Source organism: Polyergus mexicanus, unplaced genomic scaffold, assembly GCF_030449975.1.
Source record: "Polyergus mexicanus isolate NDT 795.1 unplaced genomic scaffold, iyPolMexi1.0 SCAF_9, whole genome shotgun sequence".
Taxonomy (NCBI): domain Eukaryota; kingdom Metazoa; phylum Arthropoda; class Insecta; order Hymenoptera; family Formicidae; genus Polyergus; species Polyergus mexicanus.
In genome coordinates this window covers 2,788,831-2,808,963 of record NW_027223329.1, presented here as the reverse complement: position 1 = coordinate 2,808,963, position 20,133 = coordinate 2,788,831, and the positions used below count along the sequence as shown (strand labels likewise).

The 20,133-nt window shown below is 33.8% G+C and overlaps 2 protein-coding genes across 13 annotated transcripts in view; one reads left to right on the top strand and one right to left on the bottom strand.

Annotated features, from left to right (window-relative positions):
- The window catches only part of LOC138936260 (uncharacterized), a 383,952-nt gene that overhangs the window by 70,581 nt on the left and 293,238 nt on the right, over nt 1-20,133 (bottom strand). The gene's annotated exons all lie outside the window — the stretch shown is intronic.
- Nucleotides 1-20,133, top strand: part of LOC138936250 (neural-cadherin) — a 204,456-nt gene that overhangs the window by 73,100 nt on the left and 111,223 nt on the right. For all 10 annotated transcript variants that reach the window (XM_070301499.1, XM_070301497.1, XM_070301498.1 and 7 more), the window contains 2 exons: nt 417-599; nt 5,186-5,375. In XM_070301499.1, coding sequence (XP_070157600.1) covers nt 417-599; nt 5,186-5,375 — 373 coding nt within the window. The remainder of the gene's footprint in view (nt 1-416; nt 600-5,185; nt 5,376-20,133) is intronic.

The following is a 20,133-nucleotide window of genomic DNA, read 5'->3' as shown; positions in this document are numbered from 1 at the left end:
AAAAGATGTCACATTAAAATATAAAATAACTCAAAAAGTACTGAATAAAAAAATACTTTATTATAATGTTTTGGAAAGCTCTCGATGTCAGCTACAAGAATACTAAATAAAAAATGGGGGTTTCTATTTAAGATTTTAAAGTTGACCTTCACATGACCTTCAAATGATTTTCCAAGGTCAAATCATTGTCACCATCTTATGGCCCCCTTAAAGCCACACAACTTTTGCTTGAAAGATTTTTCGATTTAACGCAGTGTTTCTGAGATATTTGAGTGGGTCCGTTAAAATGGGACACCCTGTATATATTTGCAAGAGTATTTTTTCATAACGTAAATATATGAGAACGAAGAATGTCAGCGTCGAGAAGTATACAATGTGTAAGATTTTGTAATCGCAAATCAATTTTATTCCTTCAGAATAATGGAGCTCAGCAGCTCGCTTCCGAAGCGACCGTGTACATCATGCTGGAGGATGTTAACGACGAGATACCGCTGTTCACCGAACGAGAACAGGAAACCGTACTCGAGGGTGAACCGGTGGGCAGCAAAGTCACCCAGGTGAACGCGATCGACAAGGATGGGACATTTCCCAATAATCAGGTAAATCGATATCAAGCGTTAGTTCCGAGTGAAACAGATCGACGTATCCCGGGACGCAGTAGCGATAGCAATCAATTAATTGCGATACTAGATAATTATCTACAAGACAATGTGCAAACACGACGCAGATTCCACGCCGTTGATTCTACGTCCTTGCATATCCCTTTCTTTCAAACGTGAGAGAATATATAAAGCGAAAAATATTTTCCAATATATGGCTCAATTTCCCTAGATATATTTAAAATTAGAACATATACCTCGTGATAATATGTATAGCAAATTAAATTTCTAACTACTTTAACAAATATAAGGTAAGTATAAGTATAACACACCTTCGATTTTATCGCTACTTAAATATATTGTAGGGGAGAATCTTCTCTGAGTAATTTCAAGAAATAAATCGGGGATGGCATTGGTTTAAGATATAACAAATTGAAGTTTGACATTAAAGTATGTGTATGCTGTATAGTTTGTTATTTTTTCGTTGCAAAAACTATTTACGCGTGGGTGGAGTGGGGCTCCGCCCCTTTTCTTGTACCCTCATCCCGAAAGAAATCTAACCTAACCCAAACCTATTTTCAGTTTTAAAAATAAAATTGGATTAGTTTAGGTTAGATTTTTTTTTTTTTTTTTTTTTAGTGGGCCCTCTCCCACCCACGCATTCAATAAAACTATTTATGCGTGGGTGGGGTCGGGCTCCGCCCCTTTTCTTGTACCCTCATCCCGAAAGAAATCTAACCTAACCCAAACCTATTTTCAGTTTTAAAAATAAAATTGTATTGGGTTAGGTTAGATATATTTTTTTTTTTTTTTGAGTGGGCCCTCTCCCACCCACGCATTCAATAAATAACATTTATCAAGACAAAAATCACGAATTCGTGTAGCAAACTGCGAGAAATAGGTGAAACACATTATTGACAAAATATCCGACCGTGTATCTATCCCGCAAATATAAACAAACACTTTTTCGTCTGCTCTACAACAAATACGACATACACAAACACTTCACTTTTCCTAAGTATAAAATATTTTAATATCCTGTCGATGAAAATTAATTTTGTCATCAGTACAATATTTTTAATTTATTAAATTTGAGATATCGATATTACAACGCAAATAAAAATTTATCAAAGCAATAGAGAGATATTTTATATACTTTATGCATTCGTAAAATAATATTAGAGCAGAAAATATCGAGAAAATTAGTTCAATTATAATGAAAAAGATAGCCGAGAAAGACGCATCGACGCGGATCTTTCCATTTCTTTATCGCACAGATCCGATTTCGAGTGGATCAATTGCAGGAGGATTGCATCGGGGCTGCACAAAAGAACAAAAGAACACACTCGTATTGCGCTATACCCGGGCACTTGAACGGGGACTTACGGGAGTTTAGTCGTCCAAGTCCTGATTGAGGGTGAGAGGCGGAAGAACAGCCGGGAATTGGGGAATACGGGGGTGCTTTAGACTGTAACTTAGATCGTCGCGTCGAAATTTTAATGGTTTCATGCGCGGCAAAATCGATATTCCCGCTTAACAGCGGGAATGTTATAAACTCCCGTAACGGAGTAACGCAATTCCAACGATCGTGTTTGAGCGGCGTTGAATTTATCACGTACGGGCGCATTATAATGGATACAGGCGTTAACGACACCAGTATATATATACCACCCCTGCCTATGTTTAATCGCATGATTATCATTCGTTTTGCGCTTAAAACTAGGTTGCTACGATACGAAACGCATTCTGTAATTTAGATGCAGTTACGATTATGTACACGTAATATTACATGCTGAATATTGAGGTATAAATTATTGGCTTTCGAGGGGAAGGAGAAGCAAGCCTGAGCTTAAGTTAGATTAATTTCCTCTCCTTGAAAATTCGACACTTATACCCGTATTCATAGTCCGTCCTTGAGGAATAAGGATTCCTTGTTCCTCGTTCCACGTTTTATAAACTTTCCTTGACCGAACAAGGAATCTTATTGGCTCCCTTATCTCAAGGAAGATCACGAGCTTCCTTGAGGAGTGATGCGACCTTTTTAGCAGACGATACGCAGAATATAATCAAATATAACCTCCAAAAGTTAGTTTCGTTACATTTGTGGTTTTGTGGTTATTTGTTGTCGCGCTCTCAAACTGAAAGTGTATAAAGGAAAAAGGGATAATGGACAATAAATTTTTAAATGATTCTGACGATGGATTTGAAGACGAAAATCCAGAGAATCGGATTCTGTGGCGGATTCCGAAAAGATACATTCGCGATTGGGAAAATCCCGTGGAATTTTTTGAAGATACGAAAAAGTTTTCATATGTATTATATGAAATTAGTTGCAGGCAGCATAAAACGGTGCTGCCTCCAGTCGGTCACTAAAAATCCCTAAAATATTCCTTCCTTTTGAAAGGGAGACTCGAGGTCCATCTACGAAACAAGGTGGCCTTGCAGATTCAAGAAATCCTTCATGGAGGCTTCCTCCGCCCTTAAAATAAGAAAGGACTATGAATACGGGTATAAGACTTACATTATTATTTTCAAGTTTTTATAATTTTTTCAACTTTTTTTTTTTTAATCGGATATACCTGTAATGAAAAATGACCTCATCGTGTAAAATCAGGAAAAAAAATATTGATTACTGATTAGATATTTTCAGAAATAATAAATCATTTAATTTGAAAAATAAATTTACAATTTTCTTTCAATTTATATTGTGAGTCTTTTATTTTCTGAGTAGTGTCTTTAGAAAATTGACGTTAAGTATTGTATTCACACATAAAACATTACATGTATTTCACGAAGCATTTATTGTATATACATGATCCTTCAAGAGAAGCAGAAAACGAAAAAAAAAGTGTTAGGGTGAGAAAAATCTCGTATGCGCTTTACTGCTGGTAGGGTAAACTTTCATCCCTTATACATTAAACAGAAATAAAACCATTCTTGAACAAACAACTTCGTGAAAATAGCGTGCACACGTAGCTGTTGAAAAAGGAAAAAAAAAAAAACAAGATTTCCTCCGCAGTAAACGAAAGCATAACGTTCGCGAAGCATCACGGAATTTCCACTGGAAATTTGCCGATTAGGTAACTTGGGAGATACCGCGCGCGACTGTAAATCTCGCAAAAAAAAACGCGCGAAACACCTTCGCGCGCTCGAGATCTGTCAAATATATGCACATTCCATTTGCACGTGCTACGCGCGAGCCATAGAGAACGGAAATGCGCGCAATCTCGGAGAAAAAAAAAAAGGGACACGACGAGAATGGTCGACCTATTCGACATGTAGCCGAGCGTTGTAATCACATTACCGTAAACTCGATATCGCCATTTCTTTGTTCACCTTCCTTCTTTGCCCATTCTTTCTTGCATGCGCACCGTTATTGACAATTGCGGGGGAAAAGGAATATTTTGCGACAATAAAAAAGACAAAAATTAGAAAAATCAATAATAAATAACAAGGAAAATAAAATTCGTAATCGTTATAATTTTATGTTTCACTAAAATAAAGGCTCATAAATATATTAAAACAAATATATGAAAACTGATAAATATTAATTTAGCGAAAAATTTGAATATTAATGCGATAAAGATGCTTAAATCATAATATGTAATATGTAAAATATTTACACGATTTCCATAAAAATGTACCATATAATAAATATATTAATAAATATAAATTTATTAATATATTTATTATATATTTATTATTATATTAGATAAATTTTTCATGTTTACCGAAAGGCTGTGTAATAAGAATATTTATTGATGACGGCTTAATCGAGTTTTTGTCCATTGTTTCCGTTATCATTTTTAAAATTGGCGGTTTAAAAAGAAATATATAGTAACTCGAAAGAGAGAATAACTAGTCCGTCATTATATGTCTTTCTCTTTGAATTGTGACACCGTTTGTTACTTTATTAGAGCGAAATTCGAATGCACCCAGTCGACAATCTTAGAACTGGTCGAAGCAAAATCTTCTCTTGCGAAATATTCATTCAAATTTTCTTGCGCTTCGCGATAACCACTTCACGAAAGTTTCGCCCTCTCACCCGACCCAGACCTGGACATTTTTATGCGTTTCGCGAGCTTTATACATGTGCATGCACTTTAATATGAAACAGGAAGTTTTCGCGAATAAAGGTGAAATAAGTCGGATTGTAAAAAAAACGTCATGTACGGCCAAGATGTAGCGCGCGACGACTGAATATCCCAGGATAATATAAAGCAGCGAATATATCAACACGATTAACGATTCTTTCACGATAAATGTTATAAATAGTTACATTTTATATATTGAAAATTCTAATTATCAAAATTACGAGAAAGACAACGTAATATAAAAAATATAAAATACACTTGAAAATATAACATTATACGATTTGAAAAATCTTTGTGTCATATTTTATACGAAAATTCCAAGTTAATAGAAGAATGTCGATAATTTATGACCGTGTTATACCAATATTATTAAGTCGGGAAGCAAATGTAATTTTTCTTCTCCAGAATTCCGTATAATCCTTCGTTACTTATTTTTGTACATAGGGATGTCGCAGGTTAAGTCGATAAACTTTACACGTGCCGTTTATCTAGGTCACATATTACGTGGTGGAGAGCGACAGGAACGAGGGCAAGGATTACTTCGAGATCAACAGGGAGACCGGCGAGATCTTCACAAAAGTAATGTTCGATCGCGAAAAGCAGGGCGCTTATGCCCTCGAGGTGGAGGCCAGAGATGGAGCACCGTCCGCGCGACCCAACGGCAACGGGCATCCTAATTCAGGTAGGTGATACGAAAAATTTTATTTGACAGCCATCCGCCGTTGCGCATACAATTATAAAATGTGTACGGCTCTGTCCGTGTGCGCGTGGACGCGTACTATAAATATTCCGATAAATAATAAATCGCAGCGGCATAATGTATAGGATGTCAGAGAATTTTTTTTTTTTATAGAGAATCTTATATTAAAAGTCATGCAAATTTTCATCACGGTCATGCTTTACGTACGCCATCATTTCGAAATATTTATGAAAAGTTATACATATTTTGGAATGCGAAACGAGATTAATCGTTAACGATTCTGGAAAAAGATTCATTACCGAAGAGAGAGATTGGAAGAAAGATATTTGTTGTTTTTGAATCGTGAGTGAAATGGCTGGAAACATGAAAGGGACAATACATATTCTGCGCTTGGCGCGTTTTTTAAATTCGAGTAAATAATGGGTTGTAGAAGAATAATATTTATATTCATGCGGAGTGCGTGCGGAGCATACAAACCTACGATATAAAATTCGGATGAAAATGTTTGCTTATCGCTCGCCGGCAGCAAGGAAAAAGTCATACAGCCATGGAATTTTGTAAATTAAGGCGAAAAAGTTTGAAAAATATAAAATGTATTAATCGCATAGTTCACATTTTCTACTTTAATGTCGTATATATAATACAATTTTTTTTTCCACTCCTCTAAAAAGATAATTTTTCTTTAATTTATCCTCATCATTTCACTCAGTATTTCGAAAATTCTTATATTACTTTCACGAAAATTAATGGTTCGGATATGAGCGCGAATTTCTCCATTTTACAAAAGAATTATCGATTCGCAGTGACAATCGAATTATTGGCGAATTTAATATTATCCGGCAATGTGCGAGCGTGTCGTCCCCGTGGGAAATTTCTATTAGGCACCTTCAGCAAACGGAGGCTCCTTGAGATTTTTTTTTTTTTTCACACAGCACGTGATTTGCATTATCGGACTTTTATGGTGTGAAGTTCCGTGCGTTAATGCGATTGCGGTGTCCAAGCAAGTGTGCGTCTTGCATTAGTTGATTGCATGGCTGTGCTACTTGCTCGCAACTTTCAACAAAATTGCGTAACATATAATTGTTTAATAACATTCTACAATCATAAATTGTTTCTATTAAATTTTAACTAATTAATAAAATAAAAGAATTAATTAGGAAGAAAAAATTTGCGAAGAATTTCTAAAGTGATTTAAGAGTCACTTTGAATTAATCTATGTAATTACCACCGTATTACAAAATCGATGATAAATGTGCGGTCCGATTACTAGTTTAATCGCGCAAAGTGTTAATTTCCAGCGATTGTTTATAGACAATTTGTTCGACGCTGTAACATAAATTTCCGCTTTTCTCAATATCTTCTTCGTTAGTCGAGAAGCTTTATTTAATGGCCTCGTATACGTAACTCATTGTCCAAGGATAAACGTAAATACAGCCTCAATCTGAAATTAATTTAATATTGAATCGATTCATTATTTTTCTTGTTTATTTAAGAGGACGAACGCGAAAGGTAAATATTTTGCTTCTTTCCTTAAATAAAGAATAGAAATGTTCGACATTTAGTTACACATTAAAAGCACAAACTTGTAATCGCTTCTCGCGATTAGAAATTTTCTCGTATTAATTTTACAATATTTTTAACGATAAATATTCAAAAATTCATAAAGAGAATAATTCTTTACTCTTTGACGAACTTTTCGATAAATTCTTTTTTCCCCAAATGGATTTCATTGTCGGAGTTATTCCCTCCCGTGAAATTTTTAATTTCGAATCGTCGACTTATTGATCGGCGTTAACATCGCGCTCACGCGATTGTATTCTCCGTTTTTCGTATATCGATTCGTATTAAATACGTATATGATTAATTAACGTTCTAATCGCGCCGAGTCGCTGCGAGCAAAACGCGCACTTCCACTAATTAAAAGCTAGATCCAAGAACCTCGAGCAGATAATTAGTCCTTAACGTCATTACGTTGTGTTGCGCGTCGCATTGAATCGCATTGATGTTACATTATAATGCGCGCACCACGTAAATAAGATTGATTCGCCTTCAATATTCGTCCCCTTCCCGTCATTAGTTGCCGAGGAAATCACGAAGATATAGGGTCTGAGAAAGATACGCGAGATTAGACGTTTCTTACAAAGCTCCTGTGAGAATGTCTACAGCCACGAGGATGTAATTCCTTTATTTTACAGACTTCGGCTCGATTTCTCCCGAAATTATCGAGAGACGAGCTCGGCCGCCTTTCCTTGTCTCTTTTGAAAGCTTAACTTATCAGGAAGCGGCTTTATAACATCCACTCCGTACAAGCCATGTAGAAATTATTTTAATATTTAATCATTGTTTAAAGTTCTTTCGAAGAAGAGAGCGAAAAGGAAAAAGGAAGACTAATATATGATATAAATATATAAATATACAATCAAGCAACAAGAATTTAATTCATTTCATTTATTTCAATAAATCCGTAATCTATAAAAAATGCAATTTTAGTATTTTATTACATAATTTCTCGAATCAAAAATAGCTAGACTTTATAAACAATTTTAAATTAATAATGACTTATAAATTCCAAATTAATGACTTATATTATATTCTAAATTATTAATAACTTATAGAATATTTATAAGCTTGTTTCAAATAAATATGTAAATACTTAAGAATATAAAACGTAATAAGTTTCGATATAATTGTCACATGTTTGAAATAAAATTTAGAAACGTGATACTTTATATGTCACTTTATTTGCAAAATCATTTAAATGCATCGTTAAAATCTTACCAATTTCCAATCAACCAATTACCAATCAACAGGAATTTAACTCGTTTTATCAATTTCAGTAACATTCGAAACTGAAAATGCAGTTCAAAATAAATTTATACGATACTCGATACCTTAAAAAAGATAATAGTATATATATTTATATATGGCAAAGTTATAGCCACGATTGATTACGAATTTATGCCTCGCGGAGATTAAACATAGACGTAGATGTAAAGAAAAATCTGTTTCGAGATACTCTTCGTTGAAAGCATATTTCGATTTGCCTCTCGCATCGCTCTTGAAGATTTTCATAAGCATCTGTTGGAAAAGTTGCGAACTTTATTGGCTTTTCCTTCGCGAAAAGTCGAGGTACGAAAGTGCGCCCACGTAAGTCGGCATCTCCGTGCTTCACAACGCAATCCAATTTCTAATAAATTCATAATTGCTTCGATGAGATGCGCCGACAGCAGCATCGATTCGATCTTTTACAATCATGGGACCGCAACGAGCGATTGGCATAGTCAGACGAAGCAGAAGATTGTACTTCCCGACTGAAACTCACTATTAGAATTTAATCTGAGAAAATTTGAAAATTTAATAATACTACAATATTTCGAAAAAGATATAAAACTGTGTCTCTCTCGTAGCGGGGTTTTTTTTTTTTTTTTTTTTAATTTTTGACAGGAACGGATAAATATATAATTTTAAGAAATTATTTCCTTTATCTTCTTATCATAAAAATTTAACATTTAAAAAAGATAATCTTCTGTCTTTTTTCCAAATCACTTGCCTATTGTATTTTTATATTTAAAGAGAGAATTGTTTTATATATAATTCTTTGTCTCTACACATTTAAATATACATATATTCTCTTTTAAAATTCGTTAATACACATCCCGCGATTATAACATTTTAATAGAATATCAATGCAACTTGTAAATAAAAATATTAAGAGTATAATATTATTTCTTGTATCATATTATTTTTTCCTACATTTATTGTATATCATACCGTATATATTATACGATATTGCAGAATAAAATTTTTCTGCAACTTCGGAAATCCGACTATATTGTCGCTAAGTATATCTTTTACCTCCGACTTGCATTTCGACTTTGAGAGAAAATTGTTGACATCGCGGTTGTCGTTTAGATATGTCGAAAATCGTAAACATTGTATATAAGCCCTTTCTTTTCAATGGTAGCATATGCTACGTGCTATGTATTTTACACTATGTAAATATGAAGCGATCTATGTAACATGGAAACTCAAAAGTATTTGTATATCCTACGAATAACAGAAACACATTATATGCAAAAAGTTTCTATAAAGAGAGTCTTCTATCATTTTCATCAATTCTTCTGTGATACATATTCAGAGTCACACAAATTTCGCAATAAAAAAACGTTTAAAGGCGTTTTGGCTGTACGATAGTAGCAAAAAGAATCAAAATTTAAAAACAACATATTTCTTGCACGTTTATACTGTTTGAAAAATCAAATAAATAAATACGGATCATAAAAAGAATTAAAGTATCACAAAATAATATGGTTTTTAACGTCTTCGTAAAAGACAAGTTGTAATTAATATTTTTCCTATTAGGTGTACAACTTTGCTTCCGTCGTTTTTTTCCGAAATTCGAGGCTTTATTGTAAAAAACTGGTTATACATTTATGATTCAAAGTATTGTCCATTCCCAATGATCGTGCCAATTCTTTTTGACTTTGACTCGAGTCTTCATTAAGTAATGCCTCCAATTCTTCGAGAACCTTCTCGCGTATCAAATTTAAGAAACAAATAACATTTATCTACAATTTTTAGTAAATAACTTTTAAATAAGTAAGTGGATCTAAATCAAATTTTTATTAGTACAAATATTTATTAGTAAAAATTCTTACTTCATTGGCAACGTTTTCTCCTTGCCAAATTTATCAATAAATACAATACGCGATCTTCCATAAGAATCAATATTAATTTTAAACTTAAATATTTTCCAAATCGTTAAAAGGATCGTGCTCAAGTATTTGCGCAAATACTCAGAAGAAATAATAGAACAGTCTATTTTCGTGCTTCTGTCAATATTTTGACACATATGACACATTCATCCTTAACAAAATTCAGACGCGGGGAATCGTTAAGTGAACTTATGCCATCTGTATAAAGTTGAAATTGTAGTCGAAGTTTAACACGAGATACAAGGGTCGCATTAACGTAGATTTAAATATGGATCCATATTGTTCCGTAAACGAAAGAATTTAATGGAAAGCGTTAAATCGCAATTATGCAAAGCTTGCATTACGTCGGATGTTGAAGGGAAAACGGAATGTACAGCCGTGAATTTCCGAGCACGATTCCTGGCGCAAGTAGTTCGACTTTAAGCTAACGGATTATATTAGTACAGCATCTCTCGCGCGTGCGCGTAAAAAGCTACAAGAGAAACATTAACATGGAAAAGATAGGGAAATGCATTTCGCGCACGTAGCGCCTCGAGAAACGGGTAATTTCAATGATTTTAGCATTCGTGTGTGCAAAGATTAAATCGCTAATACGATTTTGACAAGCATCATTCAATTCTCAAACGTTATAATTCGTCGATTTAAATTTTTCTATACGAAGAGAAGATTCCGTGAGCGTCGATATAAAATTCACTTTACGAATTTCTTCCTTCGACACGATTTTGATCGGGAAGATTTAATATTTCGCTCTACAATTAGCATTTATCCAAAGCTACGTATGCGCATGTAAATTCGTTAAGCAAATAACAAGTTTGACGCGAGTATCGTAGGCATTTCCTCTTGCGCAAACGTTTATTTCGAAAACGATCCGGGCTGACGTTAAATTCGAGTTTACCCAAAACAATGTAATAACGTCGCGCTGCGAGCGATCGGAGTTATTTCTTCGTTTAAATTTCAGCGCGATGCTGTAACAGGCAATAATCGTAATGTTAAGTGTTAAATTACAATTATGCTAAACCGAAACGGGAACATGCCCGGCGTTTTCGGGGACGTGCATATTGTACCATCGGGTACATGCTCGTTAACAATACGGACAGAATCATCGTAAAATTCGTCTGCCGTGAACAAACGACCACTTGTTCCACATACGTACAAGTATAATGCCGTCTGTAATTAATCGCGTCGCGAATGATAATTAACGGCAAAGTAGATAGGCTTTATCATGTAATTTTGGAAAGCTCTCGATGTCAGCTACAAGAATACTAAATAAAAAATGGGGATTTCCATTTAAGATTTTAAAGTTGACCTTCGCATGACCTTCAAATGATTTTCCAAGGTCAAATCATTGTCACCATCTTATGGCCCCTTCGAAGCTACACAACTTTTGTCTGAAACATTTTTCTCTTCCGAGCTTGGTTTTTGAGATATTCGACTGTATGTATTAAAATGGGCCACCCAGTATATACTCGGTGTTGAGAAATTTATATCAGTGAAACACCGGTTGCAAAATAATAATGTCCACTCCATGACACATTGAAAGGAAGCTTTGCGGATGTAACGAGATGGAGAAGACGCCGCAGCTTCAAGCCAGCTCAAAGCCACAGAGTCGGCTCTTCGAGCTCTGATGAACATCAAAGATATTCACGAGATGGCAAGATTGTTTTTCACAGAAATAAGAAACGTGCCGCGCGGAGATGTATTCTAATCTTCGTTCGCTTTTACGGTGATTATTTTTATTGTCGTGACCTGCTAACAAACAGCGTCTGGTATTCTTCCTCGATTTTAAGCGGTGGCTTTGACGGCCAACTCGCCAGGCAGAAAAACTGATAGCGTTTCATCGCCCGTTGCATCCGCGGTCAGCTTTCTTGGACGGTGTTCCTTGGTTCGGGGTTAAAGAGTCCCATCCGCTGCATGCCCGGTATATGCATACCTCTCGTCCGAGTTACACTGCAATTTTAGCCACACTGCTCTGTGTGCGTTTTTCTTCTAATGCACGCTTCAAACGGTAACGCTAAATTGCATTCGCAGTTTCGGCCGCGGCTCCGTTGCTCGTCTAAACGAGCGAACGTTCATCTCTTTTCGGGGTGAGGGAGAGAAGGAGGTTAACGCGAGTTTCTTGCTCCTTGGCATGAAATGTTGCGGAATGCGCTCGGCGTACGAGTGCAATCAATAATGTCCGCGAGAGTATCTCTTTGAGCTTTTATAATATCCTCAGTGCTTTATACCTTCGGTGCTTCATCTTTCTAGAATTGCGAAGTGCTTGCCATTATTTATCTTTCATGGCAACAATAATTTTTGTGATGAGTTTGTTAGTTATTAATATTTGATAGTTTCACAGCCTTCACTCGTGGCTCTTTAATTTTTAAACGTGCAAAGTGTTCAAATTCTGAATATCCATTATAACAGAGTTTATTTTAAATATTACTGTATGTGAAAATTTCATAAATCTTGAATATTGCAAGCAATCGTATAGAAACAGTATAAAAAGAGAAAGTTATTACAAGAAAAATTAAAAAGTTATACATTACAACGTCATATAAAAATTATCAATTTGTTCACAAATCATTATATTTAAAAAAATTATATTTTAAAATATAATGAATTGTGTTAACAAATTGATAATTTTTATATGACATTGTAATGTATAATAACTTTTTAATTTCTCTTGTAATAACTTTCTCTTTTTATACTTGCGTGCTATTTATATATTACTTGCTTCCGTCGTTTTTTCTCCGAAATTCGAGGCTTTATTGTAAAAAACTGGTTATACATTTATGATTCAAAGTATTGTCCACTCCCAATGATCGTGCCAATTCCTTTTAACTTTGACTCGAGTCTTCATTAAGTAATGCCTCCAATTCTGCATCTTCGAGAACCTTCTCTCTTCCACCGCTATGCCGGTCTTCGACGTGAAAATCACCGTTCTCGAAGCGTTGAAACCACTCACGACACGTTCTTTCACTAATAGCGGCTTCACCATAAGTATTTGAGAGCATTCGATGAGCCTCAGCCGCAGATTTCTTCATATTGAAGCAGAAAATTAAAACCTCCCGCAAATGACGAGAATTTGGCTCGTAAACTGACATTTTCAATCGAGAATAACTTTATGATGCAGACACAAATCGACTAATGTTTCTATGAGGTTATTCGTCATTTCCGCAAAAAAAGGAACTTTCCATATGGGAATTGCAGGTTTCTGTGAACGTGGCACGAAGAGCGGAGAAATATGATTCAATATACAGAAAATTCAATTTTCAGAATTCTTAAGTTGCGCTCGTTGGTGAGTACTTTTTAAAGATTGGAAGATGGAAAAGAGAGAGATATGCATTTTATTTCGTTCTTGTTCTCTTATATTTTTACTCTGTTTCGTTGAACGATGCCGATATCAAAGATACTATAGTAGATATAAAAAGCTTCGTTGCAAGAAAAACCCTTTACGAAAATAATAGAAATTTCATTCTTTATCAAAGTTTACTATATGTATTAAAATTGAGAAATGTTATTCGTTTGTTATCGTTATATAAAAAAAAAATAAGTAAATAATAATTAAAATAATGTTTCTACAATATTTGTTAACGTTCAGAGATGAAGTTGCTTCAAATGAAAATTCGACATTACGTTAGAATAATATAACGGAAAAAGCTACACGCGAATGATGAGTTTTAAATGTTTGACTGCTAACTGACATTGTTTGTTTAAGGCAACATCGTAAAAATGGAAAAATATTTTAAACAAAGAGCGTGTAACTCTCTATACAGACCTGTATTCTCTATTGTTTTAGTCCGTTAAATTTTTATTAAAATCTACTATTTATTTCGATGTCTTTTTCAAATAGCTAGAAAAAAATATTTTAGTAAATAATTTGATAATATAAATTATAAATATTATGACACCCATATATATTTATTATAATATATACATTATCTATTATAATAAAAGTATATATTTTTCAATTTTTATCATATTGTCACGTTATAGACTAGTTTATATTCATCAAGTTCTCACATTGAAAGAATCCATTTGCAATTACCTGCGGTAAATCGGCCGCGCAGACGCAACGGACGGAATGCGGTAAATTGTCACGGGTGCAAAAAAAATGTTGAGAGAGACGCGAAACAAATGATACGTTCTACAATTTTCAACGGACTAATATCGGTCGCGCCGCATCCCCGTTGTCGATTTTCTGGAAAGACTGGAAGTCGGCATATTGTTTTTTTTTTTTTTTTTTTTGCTCGCGGACGAGCATTCGAAGGTCTTAATTTATTCATTTACTTTCTTGCTCGTTACCAGAGCGGCGGAATGCCAGCAATGGACGATTTTAGATTGAATGGAAAATACAAAACTGACGGGGAGAAATAAATATGGACGAGGAATTTCACACGAGGCACTATGTAGCAAATATCAAAACGAAACTCTAGATGCTTTGACGTTTTTTTTTCCACATGCACGCGGATTGTCCTCGTTTTTTTTTTTTTTTTTTTTTTTGTGGAACGCGACGCGCGACAACATTCATCCATTCGCTATGAATAATTAGCGAATATCGAGATCGCGGGCGCACGATGAATCGTTCATCCCCGGTTGCTGGGATGGATTACGTGAGTTCGAGCTCAGATACCCGCGATAATTACAACTCTGTTTAATTATCCGGAAACTTCATCAGTGAAAAATGCTCTCGTTAAATATGATACTTCATAGATATGACGTATTTAATTAAGGTGGAAAATATATTTTTGCAAAAATTTCCGGGTACATTTTTCATATTATAATGTGCCTTGGAAACGTATTGTATTAGAGTATCACAAAATTTTGTCTGAAATTAGTTTCATATATCTTACATCATTTTTGACGTTACTGGATGTATTATCTTCTAAAAAAAAAAGTAAATAAATAAAAATAATAAAATTTTTTCATTCTGAATTAATAACGAAAAATAATGAAGCATAATTAAATTAATATCGTCACACGTTCAAAAAAAAAATATATATATATATATATATATATGCTATACTTTTTTGTGAAAAATCGTCCTACAGACGTAAAACAAAATCCCATCTTCTTCGAACTTTATCCAAGGCACGTATATACAAATGACACGCGTCTATGTATCCTTATGTCATGCAACGTAATTTCATATGCGAAACATGAAACATAAAGAAATATTAAAATATAAAATATATAAGATTGTAGCAGCAAAAAAAGTTCTTTCTGCATTCCGTTCAAGATGGAATTAAGTAGTGAACGCAAAAAATGTGTCTTGTAATCGAGGAATAATAATTTTTTTTTAAATAAATGTATATTTTTTTCAAAACAATATAAAAAGAATTTTTTCGCTTTTATATATTTTAATACGCGATGTATGCGCGTAAAAAGAGTAATGAAGAATCTTTTCCAAGTATTTTTAAGTCTAATAATTAAAATGGATCTCAAAGTTTATGGTAGATATGTTGTTTTCATTCATTAACAAAACAATCGCGGTTTGTGTGTTAATTGCAAATCTAGATTCAGAGTAAATTAATATTGTCGCACAACAACGGATACCTTTGAAGTTATGTGGAAAACTTGAGAAAAGCATTACGCGAGAGTTGTAATAATTCACTGACAGAATGATAATTAGATTTCAGTGACGAATTTAAAATGCAGATAACTTCGATAACTAAACTTTATTAACCAGCTTGATTATGTAAAATCTATTGATTACTTCTCATGCAAATCTCTACGCTAATTTGAACGCGACTCTCTTTATTCTCTCATCAATTAAAAATATCAGGATTATATGATATTTACAGCGTATTCCAATCTAAAATAACTGCGTTTTGATAACAAATTAAAAAAAAAAAAAAATTCATAAGAAAAATAATATAATATGATATAATATTAAAATAAAATTCGATTTAATTATCAGATAAATGTTCTACCACGTTTATTTTTCGTTTTATATTATTCTCTTCGCGCATTTTTTTTTATTTTAATAACAATTTCAGAGATGGATTTTATGGAGACAACTTGGCGAAATAGTCCCATTAACATAATAGTGGAGTCTATAATGAAACTACGTGCGTCCGTTTGACCGTGTTGCGTGATAAAAGGATATAAAAGAATCTCCGTTGCCTTCGTTATGTCTATGCACTCGCGTTCGCGGTATGACACAATCCGCGATGTAGAAATTTTTCTGCGAATATGTTATATTCGCTTTTGCGAGGGAATCCACGTCAAATGATTTAAATTCTCATTAAAAAACATGCGATCACGATGGAGGCTTTATGCCATCATACGCAAATACAATTTTATACGCGAATATATTTTAATTGCCAACTTTTGTTCAAACATCGATAACTACGGTTTTTCTCGCGCACTTCCATCGTGATTGCACGCGCATGTAAAAACCAATTTGTAACGCGAAATATCGCGACCGTGTCAACGGGAAAGACATTAATCCAGTTTTGACAAATACTGCGATCTTTTGTGTAAGCCATATCTGGAAATTAAAAATATACATAAATCTATTTTCTCTCATTGTTATTATACGAGAATGTATTAATAATGTATATTGTGAGATGAATTACATCGCTATACTCTTAGTCTGAATAATGAAACATATAAAGTCTCTTCGAAACCAATTCCATGATAAGATAAAATCAAAACATGTCAATCAATATGCAATTTTTGTAGGAAAAAATGTAGTCCAGGTAAATAAAACAATATAATTTTAAAGCTATAATATATAAACACGATATGTGTTATTAATTTAAAATTATAATTATGAGCGGAAAATGTATATGCAAACATATATAATTAAAAAGAGGAAAGAAGAAAGAAGTTTACACATATTCATCGGCCTTTCATATTATTTACAACTCGTCTATAGAAGCACCTTTTTCGATCACATATACCTTTCTTGAATGTGATCCATTTTAACTGGCATCGTTCTGTACACTCCTTTCAATCGACGTGTATAGTTTACACGAACATGTATTCTGTTGTTCGTATTGAGAAAGCGTTTACACTCGTCGATAGAGATAATTGATCACGCCCGTTCCAAACCGTTGAAAAAAAGAGCTGGGATTCTCGTAAAATTCGGTACGTGTGATATAGATCAAACGTATCAACAGAAAAAGCCATATTGCATGTAGTCATAAATCACTATCAGCCGTTTAAATTTAGGGCAAGTAATCTTTATAAAAAAAATTATTTTTCCTTTTATACGTACACCGATATACGAATTGTCTTTTTTATATATTGTATATGTCGTTATTTTCGTTCCCCTTTTTCTAAATTTGAAAATATAAGCAATAAAAGCTTACATTTTACAATATGCTTTTTTTTATAATTTCGAATCAAGATTTATTTTTATTGAGACATTTAATATGAAAAGGTATATTATAAGAAAATTAATGAATCAAAAAGTTGTGTTTAAAAATAATATTTAATTTTCTGTAAGATAGGATTTTAGAAAATTGACAAAAATGACATAAGCAACGTGATTTTATGACATATTTTCTAACAAAATTTTCACTTTGCCGTGCACATCGTAAAGAATAACAATTTCCCATTTGCTGAGCTGAAGATTACCTTGCGGTGAAATTATACCCGCTTACGATGGAATTACCCTAAATTTCGCGTTATGTCAGCAAATAATCGGATTTAAATTGAAGTTCTATTAAAATAGCTTACGAGACTGTGTAAAATCTAAAAAGCTTCGATTTGCATTGTAAAACAGAATCGCTTTACACGAGTTAGGCATCAATTTGGGTTAATTTGCAACGGAATTTCAAACGATTTAAGGAGATAGAACTTGATCGATAGATTAGATTTTCGATTAGATTTAGTCCGTGAGACTTCGATTTAGCGTCGATTAGAGTTGAGCGAGAAATTGAGTGTTAGCGAAGATTTGGTTAGGATCGAACTAGAAACTAGTTGCGTTAATATAACAAACTTATGACAAATCTGTATGTAGGTTTAGAAAGGGTAAGACGAACAGATTGACATGAAGAGAAACGTAAAGTACCACATAATTTAATTTAACAGTATAATTAAATTAAGATAAAGTAAGTTTAATTTATCATTGTATTAGATGATTGCATAAGTTCGTGTCCGATTTTCATAGATGGCATTAAGTTACTGCATGGCGGAGTTCTATTGTTTTCGTGTGTTAATTGTTGCTTACACCGAATAGATGACGTTGTCAATTTAGCGTCAGATATTGTTCAGATAAGTCCATTTGTGCATAAGAGAAATCATTAAAAATGGAGAACGAAAAGGTGCATTTGAGGCATGTAATGCTATATTGAATTTCGGAAAGGCGTGAGTGTTGAGATTGCACAATCAAAATATTCAAAGCGTTTATTTGGACCGCGCTCCTGCTCTCCGAACAGTCAAAAAGTGGTTTGGCAGATTTCGAAATGGTGATTTTAACATGGAGGATCAACCCCGCTCTGAACGGCCTTCTGGCATCGATGATGACATTGTGCATGCCTTAGTGGAAAGAAACCCAAGGATTACAACTGAGGATATTGCTGAGAGGCTGAACATCGATAATTCAACCGCTTTTCGTCATTTAAAAAAGCTTGGATACATTTCCAAGCTTGATACGTGGGTGCCGCATCTCCTGACTGAAAGGAATAAGCTGCAGGAAAATTGCAGGAGTTGCAATGGGAAATTCTGCAGCACCCGCCATATTCTCCAGATATTGCGCCTTCAGATTTTTATCTGTTCCGGTCTTTGCAGAATAGTTTAAATGGCAAGAATCTCAATTGCGAGGAAGCTGTCGAAAACCACCTTACAAACTTTTTTCAAGAAAAACCAAGTTCTTTCTTCAAAAATGGAATCGACAAGCTTGTAGATGGTTGGAAAACCATTGTAGAAAAGAATGGAGACTATATAATTGATTAATAAAAGTGTTATCTCTAAAATATAATCTATTGAAGTTTATATTTAAATCGGGCACGAACTTATGCAATCACCAATATATTTACTCCAAAAATTCTTTTCTATCCTTTATTGCCATTTTAATTAGATAATATGCTTCTAAAGTACGAAGGTAGCGAACTGTTATACGTTTCGCATTACTCTACGTAGGATAAATCAAAATTGCCAACTTTGAGAGATTGTTTGAGAGATCAGCCAAGAACAACAAAAGTTACTGTAAACATTGGTCAAAAATATTTCTTTCCTGGAGTTATTTGTAGCAGATTCTGTGTGTATTATAAGGTTGTTATCGATTATGTTGGGCACATTAGGTTGGATAGTTTACAGTTTAGATCGCTTTGCTTATGATATCTCTAGTACATGAGAAATTCACGTTCTGAAAATAAAGCATTTTTCTATGTTTAATGGAAAGTTTCGTTACTGTAATAGCCCTTCCCAAACACGCTTTCGAAGTTTGTTAGAGGAATTTTAACTCATTAAAAATATCTACAATTTCCTAAAGAAGTGCGTCGAAATTGCCGCGTTCTTTTAATTAATTCTTTAAATTGCACCTAAACTACATCTAAATATGCTGCGGCATTTTTAAATCACTGAGAAAATTGCGAAAAAATTCGCACATCGAATAAGTTAAAATTATAAATTAATTGAACTGAGAGAGAGAGAAACAATTTATAAAATAAAAGAATAAAATATTATATTGTAAAATATTGTCAAACACCACATTCATACAAATAAATTACATCTTTATGTCGAGTATTTTATCTCAAGTCCCGGCACGTCGCGATTGTATTGTTGAGAAAAATGAATGTATATTTTAAATATCATTAAATATTTCTTGTTTAAATTATTATTAAATATATACGTATATTATATAAATTTTTAGAAGACACAATAATATCGTATACAAGAAGAATATCTTTTTCCAGAAGAATAATGGACCGATACGATGCTCACGATATTAAATCGCGCAACGCAATCCAGATCTTTCGAAATAAGCTGTTCAATTAGGGAGACGTTTCAACGGCGTACTTCCGCCAGGATATCGATTCTGTCCGATGCAATCTCTGACCACCGCGGTACAGAGGCGACTGGCACGGCTG